Source organism: Muntiacus reevesi, chromosome 1 (assembly GCF_963930625.1).
Source record: "Muntiacus reevesi chromosome 1, mMunRee1.1, whole genome shotgun sequence".
NCBI classification, from domain to species: domain Eukaryota; kingdom Metazoa; phylum Chordata; class Mammalia; order Artiodactyla; family Cervidae; genus Muntiacus; species Muntiacus reevesi.
The window spans coordinates 15,612,763-15,630,930 of record NC_089249.1 but is presented as its reverse complement, the minus strand read 5'-3'; the positions used below and the strand labels follow the sequence as shown (position 1 = coordinate 15,630,930).

General features: G+C 39.6%; 1 protein-coding gene across 2 annotated transcripts in view; it reads right to left on the bottom strand.

The window, feature by feature from the left end:
- The window catches only part of POLR3B (RNA polymerase III subunit B), a 108,233-nt gene that overhangs the window by 29,675 nt on the left and 60,390 nt on the right, over positions 1 to 18,168 (bottom strand). For both annotated transcript variants that reach the window (XR_010663585.1, XM_065938420.1), the window contains exons 19-23: positions 17,191 to 17,318; positions 8,857 to 9,066; positions 6,080 to 6,238; positions 5,340 to 5,457; positions 3,670 to 3,812 (exon numbers count right to left, since the gene is read on the bottom strand). Coding sequence is in view for 1 of the 2 variants with exons in the window: in XM_065938420.1 (XP_065794492.1) it covers positions 3,670 to 3,812; positions 5,340 to 5,457; positions 6,080 to 6,238; positions 8,857 to 9,066; positions 17,191 to 17,318 (758 nt within the window). In the remaining variant the exon portion in view is untranslated. The remainder of the gene's footprint in view (positions 1 to 3,669; positions 3,813 to 5,339; positions 5,458 to 6,079; positions 6,239 to 8,856; positions 9,067 to 17,190; positions 17,319 to 18,168) is intronic.

Genomic DNA, 18,168 nt, shown 5'->3' with positions numbered 1-18,168 from the left:
ACGCGCACTTTCTCAGCAATTTAACAGACGGATTATCCACTACAGGGTGGGGGGTGGGAGAGAGAGAAGTGACAGGGAAGAGCCAAGAAGCAAGGGCTCAAAGGAAGCTGTCATAAACAGTTACCATTCGGCAGGCTGAGAGTGCAGTGGATGGGCTGGGTCCCCCTAAAATTCATTTCTGATCTTGAATTTCTGGCCTCTAGAACTGAGAGACAATAACTGCTCTTGTTTAGGTCACCTAAGTCTGTGGCATTTTATTTTAGCCGTCCAAGCAAACTAATACAGAGTGCTTCCCAACCTTCCTAAGAAACACGTCTAGGGCATGCAAGATGAGCTGCAATGGCCTTGGCTTGCCAGGCTCTGCCCTGCACTCCTGAGGGTTCCACGGATTAACCTCTCAGTTCACCTATTACAATTCTTAACACTTTCCTGGAAGGTCAGGCTCATAGAAGAACCGCCATGGCTTGGAGGAGGAGTGGGGACACTATAAAAGGAACCATCTGTGGAAAAAATGGTTCTAACAGACTGTGTGGAAAACTGTGTTGAGAGGCTGTTGATGGTACAGAAGAATGGCAATGAAAATAAAGAAAATTAAGCAAAATTCTTAAATGAGATATTGATCAACTTCTGAAAAAATAAAGTTATATAACCAAGGAAATGTACTCAACAATCACTTGGTTTGGGAGCAAATAATATTTATGGCGCCAGATAATGCAATCTAAATAATTAAGTAACTTAATTATTATTATGATAAATCTACGCAGGGAATGGAAGTTGGGAATAGGAAACAGGTAGCCAAGTGTAGGTCCTCCTACCTATCACAAGGCGAGATCAGCAGGCAACGTCTGCTGGTGAATCCGTCTGCAAACAGATGAATGAACACAGAGCTGCTTAAGAATGTTATTTAGAAATACTAAGATGAAAATGAGGTGAAACTGCTTTAGGAAGCAGAAGAAGAAGAAAGGAAAGGAAAGGAAAATTATATTTTTTAGTACAAGGCACCCTTTTTTGGTACTATTCGACCTTTTTAAGCTGTATGCATTTATTATTTAATAAAAATTATACTTAAATGAAAATTATGTTAATGACCCCTATATTCTGCTAAAGCTTACATTATCTATTTTTGTTTGTTTGCTGTTCCCCCTCAATCTTTTCAATAAATCTAATGAAGTTGTAAGAGAAGAGAATATCAAGGGAATCTAGGCTAATCAGAAGGTTTTACCCTTGGATTAAAAGCCATCTGGAAAAAGAAAACTAGCAAGATAAACTCCTCACTACAAGTGAAAGGTCATCTAGACCCAGGAGGACTTCTTTCAGTTTCGTATAGAGATATTCTAGTCAAAGCTCCCTAAGACTGAAGAGATCTAGAAAATCTGCTACGTTTCAGATCACTGCAAGTTGGAAACCACTTCTGTCAATGAACGCTATCTGTATTTTATTAATAGAAAAAATGCGAGAGCATAGACTTGATGACATTTTACCTCGAGGTCTGTATTCACAGGAACTTACTAATCAAGCATGGTTTTCATTTTCAAAAGTACTGTTTTGTTTCTGCCGTAACATACACACACTCATATATAATGTACACATTAAAATCTGGGCAAAAATCAATCCATCAAGAGTGGGGAATCTGTTCCTTTTCATATTCCCCCTACCTTCAATTCATTCATATATTCAACCGTTACCAATTACTTACTAAGTATCTACTCTGAGAAAAGCTCTCATGAGAACTCTAAGGACACAGTCCCTGTCCTCAAACTTAGTGAAATGTGAACAGTGGATAATTACTGAAATGTACATACTAGCCTTCAACTCTTCACACAATAACTCTGATGGAACAGAGCACAAGGATTTGGGCTTCAAGTGTGCAAACTGATTCAGATAGAGATGTCCTCTTAACGGTGTACACACCTGTAAAACTTCCAGGGCCAACACTTTATAAGAGGAGTATCAAGCTTTGCTCTTGTCCAGGAAATAGGTCAAGTAAAATAGACACTGTGGTGACCCCAGAAAGACTTAGGAGTATATCTCAGAAAGTGTCAAGACCAACAGAGAAGGAGAAACAATCTCAATATCGAGAATCTGACTTTCACTGGTAAGCAGTAGAAAATAACGGAACCTCAAGATAGGTTTTAAACTCAAAAGTTAAGACTTAGCATCTTAGGGAACTGTATGAAGTAGAGCTATCAAATTCACAGTTACAGATGGAACCAACTTTGTTTCATAAAATATTGATAGGCTGAAATAATCTTGTGTCTGTTAACTGAACTAAAAAATGCTTCTGGTGAAATAGTACCTTAGTCTGAAACATTTCTACTGATGGAATGACAACTAAGGCTAGATTCATTTGACCAAACACACTATAATATTTTATATACTTGCCTGGTAAAGCAATAGTCAGAATCATCAAGAATTTAATGTATAATTATCCTCAAACCAGTCAATTAAAAACAAGAAGATGGGATGGGGTAGGAGATGGGAGAGGGGTTCAGGAGGGAAAAAAACAAACAACAAAAACAGGAAGATACTGCACCAGCAATTTATAAGCACAAGTGAGATTCCAAGTTGAAGACTGAATGAATAACAGCCAGTATTAATGATCACAGCTCTCACTTGAGCACTTACTATGTGTCAGGCACAATCCTAACTGCTTGACAGTCCGGAGAGCAAACAGGTCAGTTACAGAGCATGGACCCTGGAGCTAGGCTGCCAGGGCTTAAAAACCAGCTCTGCCACCAGCTGGGGACGTGGACAACCTGTAACTTCTCGGGGCCTTGACTTCCTCACCCACAAAGCGCAGACCGCAGGGACTGTGGCAGAAACAAACGAGCAACGAGCCAGGCACACCGGGTGCTACCCAAGCGTGAGCTGCTGTTGGTCTGAGTACTAGTGCGCGGCAGACAGCGCTGAAACTCGAAGCCAGGGCAAACTCACACTCTAGCTGTATGCTGACTAAACGAGACTCTGCTGATAAGTTAATCAGCAGCGACACAGCACCACATGTTCCTTGGACACAAAAACAAAACCAAACCCACAATGAATGAAAACCCAGCACTGACCATCAACGGAAACAGGCCCGCCGATGGGATCTGACGGAGAAGGCGCGTCTAGGAGAAGGGTCACTATGAGGAAGACAAAGCACTGTACCGGAGGCAGGGAAGACCACGGGTCTAACACCAGCTCAGCAACGAGCTGGGAGCTGTGACCGGCTGCTTACCGAGTAGGCTCTGAACTGCCTCTTGTGTCAAACAAAGGGGTGGGTGATTGAGGTATCTTTTGGTGCTGACATCCTGATACTGTGACCCAACAGAACATACAGCATTTTAAACACACACCTTTTGTGAAAAAACAGGTATTACTATTTATTTCTGAACGGCCACTTGCACTTTAGTAGGTATATCATCTAGAATGTATTTATGATTTTGGGCTGAGCAGCTGCAGGATGAAATACATAGTACAGAGAAGCAACACTATGGTATACTGTTAGATGCAATTAAAATATAAACAGGTTATTCTGAGAAATAAAACAAGAATACTTTTGATAACATGGTAATACTTTTTCTAACATACTGAACTTTTCTAACAGGGAGAATTATAAAGTAGTTCTTATAAAATGTGGTTAATAAATACTACAGTTTTATTAAAAAGCTAAGAAATGATACAACTTACCTTTTTGCCCATGACGACTGCTGAATTTGTCTCCAATCTCTGGACGCCTTGTCTGTCTCAGCAGCATTTTGATCAGAAAAGCATCTTCGGCATTTGAAGATATCATCACTTTCTCAATATATGAGTCCGTTGCCCCTTTGTAGCTAATATTAAGAGAAAGTCACTATAGCAGAATTTTCAAGCCACCCTTGGTGAACCTATTCTTCCAGGCATATTTCATGTAATACCTATCACAGAATATTCTGACATTCCCATTTCAGGTTCTGAAAAATGACTTTCCTCTTTCAAGAATAAATTAAAATGTGATAACTTCCCTTGGACAGTCCTAGTTTAAAGTGGTTAAACATTTATTACGAGGCAAGCACGATACAATTTAATCATTACCAACATGGCATTCACATACTGTTATTCCTTTATAGGAAGTAAGAACTGAGGAAAACTTAAGAAGGTTAAGGACCTGCCCAGAACACATGACTCATACAAAGTAGACCTGGGATTTAAGCTGAAGCCTGTTACTCAACTCCAAATTTTTAAAGATTACTTTGATCTACTCAGCTTTTCCATTGGGAACTTTTTCACACACTTCATATCATCTGTCTTTCATTCAAAAAACATTATTCAGAGTCTACTGTGTCAGATCCTTACAGTCTCTGGACATGCAAAGATTAAGAAGACATAGTTCCTGCCCCAAAGAAACTCACAAGCAATGAAGGAAGAGAGAAAGGGAGATGCATGGAAGTCTTCTGGTATGGGAGAGGGGTAATGGGAAAGGCCCGAGGAGGTGACAGTCAGTCCTGCCAGGGGCTAGGGGAGGTGACAGTACTGGCAGGGAGCGGCAAGCGATCAAGGACTGCTTCCTGGAGGAGGAGACCCTAGAATGGAGACCTGACTAGAGAGAAGGAAATTCCAGGAGGAGGGAGCAGCATGAGTAAACACACAGAAGCCACATGGAATGTGTAGAGAGTAAGAGACAATTTACTAGAAATATGGGGGCTGGTTGAGCCAAAGGACGTGGCTAGAGACATGTGCCAAGAGTCATGGATGGCCATGTATTTATTATATTACCATTTCGTTTGGCCTTTATCCTGCAGGTGACCTTGTCACTGGGAGTTTTACTCAATCTACTCAAATTTTATTCTATTTACTCAAGAGAGTAGCAGATGAGTAACTGAGAGGAAAAAATAAATCACTCTGGCAGTAACAGAGAGAGCCTGAGAAGTGTGGGGAGGCACACGACTGGAGGCAGATGAGCAGTTTCCAGGAATGATGGGTCCAGCAGGAGAGGCGGGCCAAACTCAGACAGCCACACTGCCACTGGGAGGTGAGAGAACTTCTGAGCAGACAGAACTGGCAGCACAGACTGCGTTAAGGCGTGCAGTAGTTCACGCAGAGGAGTCAGGTGTGTGCTGCAGGTGTCTGGCTGGATGGCGGCACTACTCACTAAGAAAGGGACCCAGAGGAAGCATGTCTGAGGCTGGGGTAGGTGAGGGGAGGATGGTGGTTTGGGTCTCGGTTTGGGGACCCCGTTGTCTGAGAGCAGGTATGAAGCTGACACTGGGCAGACGCCTCTCTGGCAGTCACCGGCCAAAGAAGCTAACTTCTAATTTCTTCCATCCCTTCTTTTTAAAAATCTTTCAATGTAATATTTCCAAGGCATGACCAGGACATACGTGATGGGCACATCTTTGTACTGCGGTTGCTGGGGCACGTTACTTCCTTCCAGGGGAATCTGAGTCACTGTGGGCATGGACTTGTTTACAAGCACTTGTTTGTTTTCTACTTTCTCACCTGAGAGACAGAGAAAAGCATTAGATGAGTCACTATCATCCGTGTGGAGGGCAAAGGTTTTTGGGGCATAAAACCCCGTGATTAGACCTGGTGCATGAAATTCAGACATGGAGGTAACAAAAAGAGCCCACATGGTCGGAATCAGAGTTCAACAGGGCTTGTTTGAAATTCTGCAAGCCCATCTGAAAACATCACATAGATTAAGATCACAGCATGTATAAAATTAAGAAACTGCTTTAGGGGACCACATGAATGAGAGAAAATCCATCCACTTTAAAATATCTCCTAGGGTGTTAGAATAGGTTTGGGCCACGTGACAGTTATTTCATCTAGTAATGAGTCCCTGCCAACTTAACTTGGACAATGAGAAAATATAAGTATTTCCTTGATTTTCCTGCTGTCCTCACCTTTGCTTTGCACCTTTTTGCAGGAAGCACAGAGACCAGCTACTACACTGCCGTCACTGCACTTGTTTTCCCTGCCACAGCACCCGGGTTGATACGGTTTTATAGGCTGTTATTTTTTTTCTGCCCTGTATACCAAACATTCAGACATACTGCTGAATACTTTCCATAATTTAAAAGCATATACATTAAAAAAAAAATGATTTTAAGGCTTTTACCTGGAGAACAAATACCGTCTGCATCTAAAATCTCATGTCGCCAGATGGGTTTCCTTGTAGCAGCATCCAACATGGGCCCCATCACTTTATCAAAAGTCTGATTGGTATATCGTTTCAAGGTGCATTTAGCATTTTTATAAACAAGGCAACGCCCAAAACCTAAAATGAAACCAAAGTGGGTTCAGAACCACCAGCAACATGAAACTGTGAAGTCACAGGTTTATGTTATTCAACAAGCCACCCCACTCTGCCTCCCTTCCCCTCCGAAGTGTTTGTCACTCAGCGGTGTCCAACTCGGTGATCCCAAGGACTGTAGCCCACCAGGCTCCTCTGTCCATGGAACTCACCAGGCAAGAATACTAGAGTGGGTTGCCATTCCCTTCTCCAGGGGATCTTCCTGACCCAGGGATCAAATCCAGGTCTCCTGTGTTGCAGGCAGATTCTTTACCATCTGAGCCACCTGGGAAGCCCACAGAAACACACCCCAAATTTGCTCTACATTTAGATCATGAGAGTAGCCAAACCAAATAACAATCCGATGACTTTAAGGACTGGCTCAAGATCTCTACCATACAAACATATAAACACTGGGATCTCTACAATCGTTTTCCAGCACAGAATATACCTTGTCAGGTTGGAGGAAGGTGAGGAAAACCTAGGAATATCACTGTGATTCTTTAAGAGTGCAGAGCCATAGCATGTGAAAATTGGAAAGGGCCTCAGAGATCACCTGGCTTAAGCCCTCTATCTTACAGGTGCCACGAGTGAGGGGCAGAAAAATTAAGTGGCCAAGGTCACTCAGCAACATGGTGGCTGAGTTGAGACAGAGCAAGTTCACTGATTAGCCCTCATTCTTCTCACACATCACTTTGTTGCAAAACTTTTGCTACTCTTCTCTGGAAAGTTTTCTTTTTGCTGATTTTAGCATTTAGAAGAAGTCTCAAACAAGCAAACAAAAACATTAATTTTTCTCCAGAGGAAAGAGAGAATACAAAGAAGCAATCAAATGATATTAATGGGAGAGACAGTTCACCTTTGCCTTGAAGATTAGAGAGTACTTCGATAGCATTTTTATATTACATTTATCTAGTAGAAGAGGAAAAAGTGCTGGGACCAACTAACAACTTGAACATTAAGAAAAGTAAGCAAAATGAATAGAAAAAGCCTTTAGATGGAGCAAACTCAACCACTGAAACCCACAGAGGGATCTGTCAGTTGCTCAAAAGAGCTGCCAGTCCTTCCACACTAAGTAACATTTCCTAAGATGCTAAGGCTGAATTTCTTTCTTCTTCCCCCTTTGGTCAAGCTGTTATTTTAAACGGGATTCTCCCTCTGATCTCCCCAGGATATACTGAGCCATGTCAGAGTTCACTTAAATAGGAAAATGTCTCCAGATTAAATGCCAGCTATTACTGAAGAAATAAATGCATGGCTGTAAAATCCTTTGCTTATGATTCTCCACCCAAAGCAGAACTCTTTCAAGAAATCTAAGAATTTGAGTTTAGGAAATTAATTGGGGATGAGTGGATTTCCAAATAAAATCTCAGTGCTCTAATGTCATTTTTTAAATATGAAGGTGACCATGGGATGAAACAACACATTTCTACATCTGGACAGTAGATGAAGACATCTGTGTGTCTTTGATAACAGTCTTCGTTGTTATGGCTCCTGGTAAATTGTGTGTGGCCATAATAAGCTCGCCTCAGAGAGAAAGCTGCTTTGAAAACCTTACATGATCTTGAAATTTCGTACAATGGTCATTAAGTGCAACATACTGGAGTGCAGTGTGAACCTGAACTGGATGGAATCAGAAGCGTTTTCTTCTAAGTATAAATGGACATTTTATTTACAGGTGGGAGCTTAAAAGCAAGAGGACAGTAAACTCAGATCATTAAATTGTGTCACGGAGTTTCTGACAGATATCACAAAGTCTTCAGATTTCCACATAAACGTTACCAGTTAATCAGAAAGGAAAACATCTAGCTTTAAAGCATGACTGTTGTCATTTGGAGGAAAAAAAGAGGCATAAATTAAGTGCAGCCAACATTAACGCCAAAGACACATGGCTAGGAGTACTATTATGGCTGCCTAGCAACTGCGAAGAGTGAAGGGGAAGGCAGGGCGGGCCTGCCAGGGAGAAAGGAGAGAAATGGATGATGAAGACAGAAGTCACACCACAGGTCAGGTGATGGCTAACAAGCCCCCAGGTGGGGACCTGCAAAAGTAAGCTGTCAAAAAACTGGGAAAGAAAAAGGTAAAATGATGAATCAGGGTTTGTGCATGTATACTTTTATAATTTTGCTAACAAAAAGGTATAGAATTATGAAGTTGATATACAATTAAAAAAAATAGTCTTTTACATACAATTATTGCTATTGCCCTTTCAACAGGTTTGTAATTAAATATACAACTTGATGTTTTTCAAAAAAAACAAAAACAAAAAAACGGTATTTCATGTATTGTAATTCCTGCTAGGAAATAATCAAATTCTTGCATTTCAATTTTTGTTTTCTGTTGAACTGTCTCAAGTCACCAATAAATTAAGTAACAACAACAAAAAAAGGTTCCTTAGTAACAATTATTAATACCTCTATATAATATTCATTTAAAAAATGTCAACACCATGCATAGCCACTTCCTGGTTGTATATTATAAAAATCAAATCACTTGAAACTGACATTAACATTCTGACGTCAAATGACTTTCACATTGGTCACGCTTGTATCTGAATCTGCACAAAGGTACTTTTGGTGCTCGTGCTTTGAAAATTCACTTACCTCTGTCCAAGGAAGCCTTGTTTAAAACAAGAGCATCTTCGATATCATAGCCACTATAACTCATCACGGCAACTGTCGCATTCTGTCCGGCTGGCAGTTTCTCAAATTCTATCAACTCAATAGTCTTTGTTTTAACCATGGGTTTTTGTGGATATGCTAGGAGATACATGAGAGTATCAATTCTATTCCTCTGGTTGTATCCAATGGTACCTTCATTGGTATTGGAGAAAACAAAATGCAACATTCTATTAGATGAATAGAGAATGAATAGCAGCAATGAATATAGGGAGAAACATTCACTTTAATAATTAAAATGAAGAAAATCTTCAAATATTTAAAGACCAATACCTCATAGTGATTAATGACTTTCAAAAACAATTTTTCTCAGTTATGTCAAAAATCCTACAAAGAAGAAAAATCACACTCAAAGTATACTAATCTGAATAATTTCAACTTTTGGATTTATAAAATTGATCCCATTTGGAGAGCTTTTGTCTCTGCTGGTTAATCATACATGTCAGTCAACAATTCTGCATTTGGTTCTACTATGTTCCAGGCATATTTACAGCTGCAATTAGAAAATACCCCACAGTGCTGACAGGCAGAAAGCTTGGACAATAGGACAAATAAAGAAACCAACAACTCCAAATGTTCAACATGAAAAAAAAAAACAAAAGGAGGAAAAAAATAACTCTTCACTTATTAAGCAGTTAATAAACACCTACTTGGGGCCCAGCGCTAGAGATAAAATGGGGAAAGGCAGGGTCCTCTCCCCCAGGGAATCCAGGGCCCTGTCCAATCAGGCATGGGCTTCTCTCTCCTTGCCAATCAGCCTTTCCACCTGATTGGACCTTGGAAGAGTATCACTGTCAACTGAAAGTGAAGCTAGAATGTTACCTACCCTTCTCCTTTTTCCCCATTGGGTGCATTAAAGTTCAAAGATCGATTCAACAAAAAGGCTTTCAGAATCCGGGGCTTGTGAACACACAGTTGCTCCTACTCAGAGACCTTAAAACCGGGAAACCCACGTTTGCCCTACTGTTGAGCTAGAGTGCAGGTTTCTGATCTCTTTAACTTCTCCCAAGTACCTCTTCTTCTCCCTGGAGGCACACCTGCAATACCCACACATGTCCAAGGTGCTGACATGTCATTTAATGGAGTTAAGCTTTCATGTGAGCAGATATACAATCCAACTATTTGTTTCCTTTTCCTTTTTCTCTTACTCGTGTCATTAAATCAACGGTGCTTCCAATTTAGAGATGAAAACAACCTCTTCAGGCAGCAAAAATGATGTAGCGCTCCTTGATGGTTGGGCTTTAATGAAATCCGTAGGACACTAAAGAAACAAGTGCCCAGTACACTGCTAGGCTTATTACCAATGCTCAATAAATGTCAAGTAAATGAAATGGGAGAATTTCAATGTACTTTTTATGAGGTATGTATTTGTGCTTAAATCTCTAGAAAATTTATCAAGATTCAGCTGAAAACCAATAGCTAAACTGAACTGCATGAACTTTTTCTCAAGCTCACACTAAAAATTGCCAATTACTGTTATTTTAGTGCCAACTAATAGACTGGGCAGGATACCTGATAAGAGATCACTTATGGCCTTAGAAATAAAATTGCTGCTGCTCGGACTACAGTAAGCTCATCCTTTTACATGAAATCAATTCAAATTTATGTTGAGATTTCAGCTTCAACTGTATACTTTACCCACTGGAGACAAGGGTTCAGGCAAAGTCCCACCAGGCTGCCAAACGTGCCCTCTTAGACCTGAGCCGAGTGTTACCATGCAGCAGAGAAGCAGAGCCAGCTGCACTTCTGAACAATGGTGACAGAGATGGCATCCTGCTATAAAATTGTGCTACTCGGCCCAGAGCATAATTATTGGGCATCGCAACCAACTATGGAATGGAGGAACACAAAACGGTTTAGCAAAAGTTTGGGGCTTATGATCTCATCAGAAAATGTTCCATAAAGACTTTTGAAAGAACTTGTAGGCCAATACATGTATACACATCTCTAGCAGCACTGGTGATGGGTGCGTAGATTAAAATATGATTTATAAACTATGACTTCTATGTTATAAAATTCTCAAATGCCACCACACCCTATAATTTTTATACAAATTATGAATGACTGACTAGCTATTTTTAACAATAAGTAAGCTTTTTGGAGAAAATGTCCTGTAGAAATTATAACATAAGCCCAGGGTGAAGCATATACTCAAACTAGGACAGCTCTATTAGTATTTTCAGCTTCCTTAAGAAGGGCACTGCATGTATATAGCACTGCATGTATATAAAAATTAATAGAACAGCTATAAGCTGAATTCTCCTTCTACTGGCCCATTTTGCTGTAAAAACAGTCTCCTATGAATTTATCTGCTCACTACTCAGGACATAATCTTTCTTACAAAGTCTCATTTTCTTGATCAAAACTTTCTTAAGGAGTCACAAATTGGCATAACGTGGTATGTATATGTAGGCTAAAACAGTGAAGATGTTTTTTAAGACAAAAGGAAAAAAAGTAAGGATGAACACAACTTAGAAAAGGTATATTGAGAAAAATAAAGTTGTATATATTTAGCTAATTTTTCCATCTTCCTTCACGCAAGCTCTTTTTACTTAATTGTATATATTATGGAATTACAATAAATTTCACCCATTTAAAGTGTACAAGTTGATGAGTTCTGACAGATATATGAATGTGTGAAACCACTACCACAATTAAGATCCAGAACATTTCCAATACTTCCAGATGATCCTGCCCCTGGCCTCAGGCAACCAAGGATCTGTTTATCAGTACAGTTTCAGTTTGCATTTTCTAGAATTTCATATATAAATGGAATCATATAGTAAGTGTACTCTTGAGTTGCTTCTTTCATTTAGCATGATTCTGAGGCGCCATCCACATGTCTGTTTGTAACAGAATTCATTCTTTTTTTATTGCCAAGTACTATTCCATCATAAGAATATACATTTTGTCTATCCATTCACCTGCTGATGGATATTTGAGATGTTTCCAGTTTTGGGCTACTGTGAATAAAGTTGCTATGAACATTGATGCACACGTCTTTGTTACTCATTTCTCTTGGATAAATACACAGGAGTGGAGTTTCTGTTTTGTTTGCTGAGAGTACAGCTAACTTTATAGAATAATTTTAGCATTTTCCAAAGTGATTTTACTGTTTAACATTTTCAACAGCAGTGTGTGAGCATTTTGGCTGCTCCACAAATGTCAAATCTTTTTCATCTGAGTTGTTCTAATGAGTGTGCAGTCACATCTTACAGAAATTTACATTTACCTGATGACTAATAACACTGAACGTATTTTCATGAGTGTATTGCTTATTCCTATTACTCTTTGTGAAATTTCTGAGTTTTCCCCTGGCCCCCATCTTCTAACTGAGTTGTCTTATTATCCAAGAGTTCTTTGTATGTATTCTGGACACAAATCCTCTATCAGATATACTGAAAATACTTCCTTCCATTCTGTGGCTTAAAGCTGTCTTTCATATATACATATATATTTTGGTCACACTTAGCAGCAGCATGCAGGATCTTCATTCCCAACCAGGGACTGAACCCATGCTCCCTGCAGTGGAAGCGGTAAGTCTTAACCACGGGACCACCAGGGAAGACCCTGTCTTTCATAGTCTTAACAGCATCCTTCAAAGAGAAGAAGTATAACTTAAGAAAGTCCAGTTTGCCAAAATTTTCATTTTTTATAGTTTGTCCTTTTTGTGTTCTAAGAACTCTAATATCATTTGAGGTCACAAAGATTTTTGCTTAAGTTTCCTTCTATAAGTTTTATACTTTCAGCTCTTACATTTAGGGGTGTGATTCATTTTGTATTAACTTTTTATATGGTATGAGGTAGGAGCTGACATTCATTTTTTTCTATATGGATACTCAGACATTTTATTGAGAAGATTTTCCTTTCCTCTCAATTGCCCTGGTATAGTCATTGAAAATCAATTACTCATAAAAGTGTGGCTCTGTTTCTGGATTCTGTTCCACCGATCTACTTGCCTACCCTTATGTCAATATCACGCTGTCTTCCTTACTATGGCTTTATGCTAAGTCTAAGTATCGGGTTGTAAAGTCCTCCAACATAGTTCTTCATTTCAAAGATTGTTTTAAAAATCTGCATCTGATTTCTTAATAATTTTAATGTGCTCAGAGATCCATTTGTTGTTGAGACATTTATTAAGTACCTATTAAGCTGGCACCTGGCTAGGCCCCAGAGATACAGTGATAAATAGCAGACATAGTCCCTGTCCTCAAGGGAGTTTATAATTTACAGTCTACCTTCATCATGATCCATGGTGAACCAGAAGTGAGGAAAGTTTAGTTTCAGTTGAGAAACATTTTAGTAAGTTTTACAAAGATCACTGTATAGAAGACATAAAGTAATCTCTCAACAGTTACTCAACCAAACTGGAATTCAGTTTCCTTGTCAGAAACAAAGAGGTATGTATTATATCTCAGGACTGTTATTATTAATATGCTAAATGAAGAAATGGACATAAATCAGTTGGATACTCAATGAGTGGCAACATTCATTATGACTAATATTAACAATATTAGCAGTAAAAATACATACTCATCATCCTGCAAGACTACCCAATCTACCTCCAAATCTAACCCTACATATGGAACTGTACCTCATTATAAACATTCTAGTCTCAGCAACTGTCACACAGGCTTACACCTACAATAGCTACAATGAGCATGCCTTTTTGAACCAACAGAATTCTAAAAGAGAATTATCATGGATAATTTGGTCGAGACATGTTTTCACTTTGTATCCCCAAATGGATTAAAAAAAAAAATTGTCTTAAAAAAAAAATTCAAACAGAAAACGAGAGAAGAAGAGATGTAGAATGAAACTACATTTTATGAGTTTTTATGTGTATATTATGTGTTTCTAGTATTTCGAAATCCTCTAGCCTATTTCTAGTACATCCCATCCTACTGTAAAGTGGGGGATACAAGAGAAGGAACTACCCACTTAGGAACAGACTCAGTCAAAAACAAAAACCAAAACAGAAGCTGCGTTAACGCCCAACTTTAAAAAAGTCCAAGCAGTTTGGAGCTGAAGGAGGAAGGGGCAGTGAGAAGCAGCGGGGGCTGGAGGAGGGATGTGATGCATATTCATTAATTGAGCTGACAGTGACCAAAAGTTCCTTTTAAACGGGAGAAAGGGTTCCACTAGAGGCGTGCCAACTAATAAAATGGGCAGGATATGAAAGCGTGACTCATGTGAACTTGGCGTCGGGTGCGGGGGGCAGCAGACAACGCAGCCCCCTCACCAGCCTTCACTTGCAGCCCTGGGTGACCCGAAGAGCCTGCCACCTCCAACGCCGACCTGCCTTCGCGCTCTGCACCACGTCGCAACAGAGCCGCAGGCGTGGCAGGGGGCTCCCAGGAACTCAGTTACACGCCGCGCGGAGCCCTGAACTCCACGAATAATTTAAAGAGCCTTAGATTTAAGAAGCACCCTCTGCCGGTGTTCCAGGCTGCATTCGAGGCAGCCCTGTCTGATATACAAGGTAAGGCTCTCTGGCCCCTGTGCTCTGTGCTGTCTTGGGGTCCTTCGTAGTGACAGAAAATGACTTTTATTTTCTCACTGGTGAATGGGAGGGGTTGGTGGTAAATGGCATACAGTCAACTTTCAGGTTGGTTAGAGTATTTAGCGAATTAATTCTGGGATACTGTCTTTCACTTTCCACATGGACTAATAGATGAAGAGAAACTAAAATATTTTCTTATAAAATCCACAGACACTGGGAGGATATATAAGGAATCACAAAAAGTGACTGTATAATTTTTCACCCAAAAAAAAAAAAAAGAAAATCCACACAGAATCTCTGCGCTATATACAGTCTTATGCAATGGCTGATACCTAAAATGGGATAGTGTGATTTTACTTACTAGCAGTCAAGACAGCATGGAATTAAAATGACTCCGAGAAGTCCAACTCAAGGAGCCGGGTTTGCTTCAGACCTGGATCTCTGCTCTGGTCTCCGTCTGCTGCCTTCTCTCCCTTAGCAAGTTCTCCTACAGACCTCGCTCAATACTTCCGCAGCATTTCAGTGCCCACAGAACAAAGTGGCCTTCTCATGTGCCAACTTTAAATATTACTTTTATCTCATGGCTTTTCTTTCCAGTCAGGTGTTTTATAATAACAAACAGTAACAAAGGCTTTTTTTTTTTTTTAATTATTACTTAAGATATTCAGCGGCTTTTGTCTCCCTAGCGTCAGCAGTCACGTCAGAGGATTGTATCCAAGGAGCTAAATGTGCAGGACCCAGGGTCAGAGCAGCTGAATACACCAACCTCAGAAAACACAGACAATGAATTGCAAATGACACTCAAAACAAAACGAGAAAAAAAACCTTCACACAGAAAACTACAAAAGAACTCTACAGACACTGAATTGGCTTTCTGTACACACTGATCCTGCTTAACTGTGTGTGGTAGCTGGCCAAACGCTTTAGGTACGCAGGGCTATGAAATAAAGGCCTTTTTTTTTTTTCTTTTTTGGTAGGAAGAGAAGTTACAAAAATAAAAATATTATTCCATCCGCTCGAGTCACTTATTTACAAAAACAAAAAGATTTGCCAAGTGGTGAGAGATACAGCCCTTTCTGTTTCAATCTTCCAACACACCAAAGAGTGGCATTCGCGATGAAGTGATTAGTCTTCCGTTAATTCTGCTGAAGGTTCTACACAAAAGGTGTATTGTTTCAGCTGGGATTCACATCATGAAACAAAATGGTTTGGTAAACCCAATAGAAGTGATAGCCCTTTCAGGACACACAGGATTCAGTACTGTATATTTCAACTTGTTAGCAAGTCAGAAGCACAAGCGGGAACTCAGCCTACACTGCTGTGGAGGATGAATGGGAAACGCTAAATTGATGAGCTGCTGTTTAGATTTTCCCACTGGGAATTATTCTCAACTGTCCAGGCATTACATCATTCAGGTAAATGGTAGCAGGACAACATGCTTCTTATTTCTTTGTGGCCAACCAAAGGGCAATATAAAAACTCGAAAAGACATGCATACTCTTTATCCATAGGAGAAACAGAATTCCTTAATTGTCAAGCTAATTATCAGTAACTGAGAGGCTAACTGCATTCCAGTTGTTAGCCAAAGGCAACGCAAAAACCTTTTACGATTTCTTAAGGAACCTCCTTGTAGCATGCTTTAAATCAGAGATGATAAGTCATATTGATGTTATAGACACAGAAGAAAAGAAAATTTATTCAACTTAATAGGATTTAAATGTTTTAAAAAATATTTCAAAAAAAAATCTTATAAGCAAAACTTTTTTTTTTTTTTGCCAGTATCCTCTGTATCCTCTTCAAGACAAAAATCAAAACTCCTCCACATTTGGCATCTCTCCAGCATGCCTCTCTGCCCATACTATATAGCAAACACACTACAGAACAGCTGTATCAAAGTATATACCAAGACTTCCCCACACACTGCTTGCTTACATTCTCAGACCTGTGAGAAATACTCAAGAGTCCTCAAGACTCAGTTCAGTTCTAGTCTCCAGAAACAACCACTCTCTAACCTCAGGTGTTCTTTCTGCTCCTACTCCCTTAGACTCTAAGCTATTAGTCTGCCACAGCGTGTATCAGACTATATCCAATTCCCGGTGTATTTACTATTCTCTCCTACTAGACTGTGAACTCATTGAGGGCAGGACTCTGTCGTCTCTCTATTTTCCGGTTCCAGTACTCCTGCCTGGTTTATTGTTGATGCTCAATAAATGTTATGGATGATAAATAATCAATGAATGAATGAAAGGAAAGAAAAGTAGAAAGAAAGAAACACAAATTCAGGAAACTGTGTGACAGATACTGAATGTTTCAGGAGCTACAGGAGCAACTGTGTGGATATTACGGGCTCAGTGATTGTCATCCAGATAATAACTAAGTACATTCTAATCTATACTGTAGCTCTTTATCCCTACTGCCTTCCACTCTCCTCCTGAGTTTCCACTGCTCTTTCTTCCAGCTCTCTTGGTTAATAACTTACATTTATATAGGGCTTTCCTCTTTATTTTTACTACCTTGTAATTCTGGGACAGTTATTATGTATCCTTTTGTTTGGCCAAGGGAACAAGTTCAGAGGGGTTTTCTCCATTTTTGTTTAGGCTTTAGACATGACAGGGGATCTTGGTAGGGGAACCTGCAATCACTCAGGTGTGTCAGCAACATCTGACCCGGCCAAACATGCAATACTAGTGAAACATGAATAAAGATATAAGTATTCATCCAAGTATTTACAACCAAGTTCAAGAAGGAATTCTTACCCATGGCTTGTTTCCCCATGGCGCACTGATACGTGTTTCTCGGGGACTGGTTGTGATGAGGGTACGGGATCAGGCCAGCACAGACTCCGAGGAGAGTAAAAGGTTCAATCTCCAAGTGGGTGGTATCTCTATCAAGGTAATTAAGAATCAGACGTCTTAGGCACCAAGTACAAAATAAATATCTCTTTAAGGGTATAAAAAATATTGCTATCTAGGCCCCAGAGGGATCTAGACAATAAAATTTAAGTTTACATAAATATATATAAAAATCTATATATAAAACATATATAATAAATTTATAACAATAAAACCTCATAATAAAATTTGATGCTAGTAAAGCTGATAGGAAAAAATCCATACGTAAATAAAATATAATAAAGCAAATTATTTTTTTCATTGAAACTAAAATGTGCAACTTCATTATATGAAGCAATGTAAGAGAAGGGAGACAATATAGAATGCCTATATAAAAAATAAAACATTATCACACACTAATAACTAACACTTTTTAAGAAATTACTATATTAAGCACATAGAAACGCAGTATCAAAAATATCTACATGGCACAACATTGTACATCAACTATACTTCAGTTGGAGAAGGAAATGGCAACCCGCTCTGGTATTCTTGCCTGGAGAATTCCATGGAAAGAGGAGCCTGGTGGGCTACAGTCCACGGCGTCACGAAGAGTTGGACACGACTGAGCGACTGACACACATACTTCAATAAGTTTTTTTTAAAAATTAAAAAAATACATCTACGTGGATGAGTAGCCTGTTTTCTGCCACTTTTCTAACTTATATCAATGAAAAAGCTGTACTATCATGGTAGAGGAGTATATATCCCCTTTAAGAACAGTTACTAAGACCTGAAGTGAGAGCTGAAGTGTTAGTTGCTCAGTCGTCTACGAGTCTTTGTGGCGCATGGACTGTACCCCCGCCAGGCTCCTCTGCCCACGGAATTCTCCAGCCAAGAATG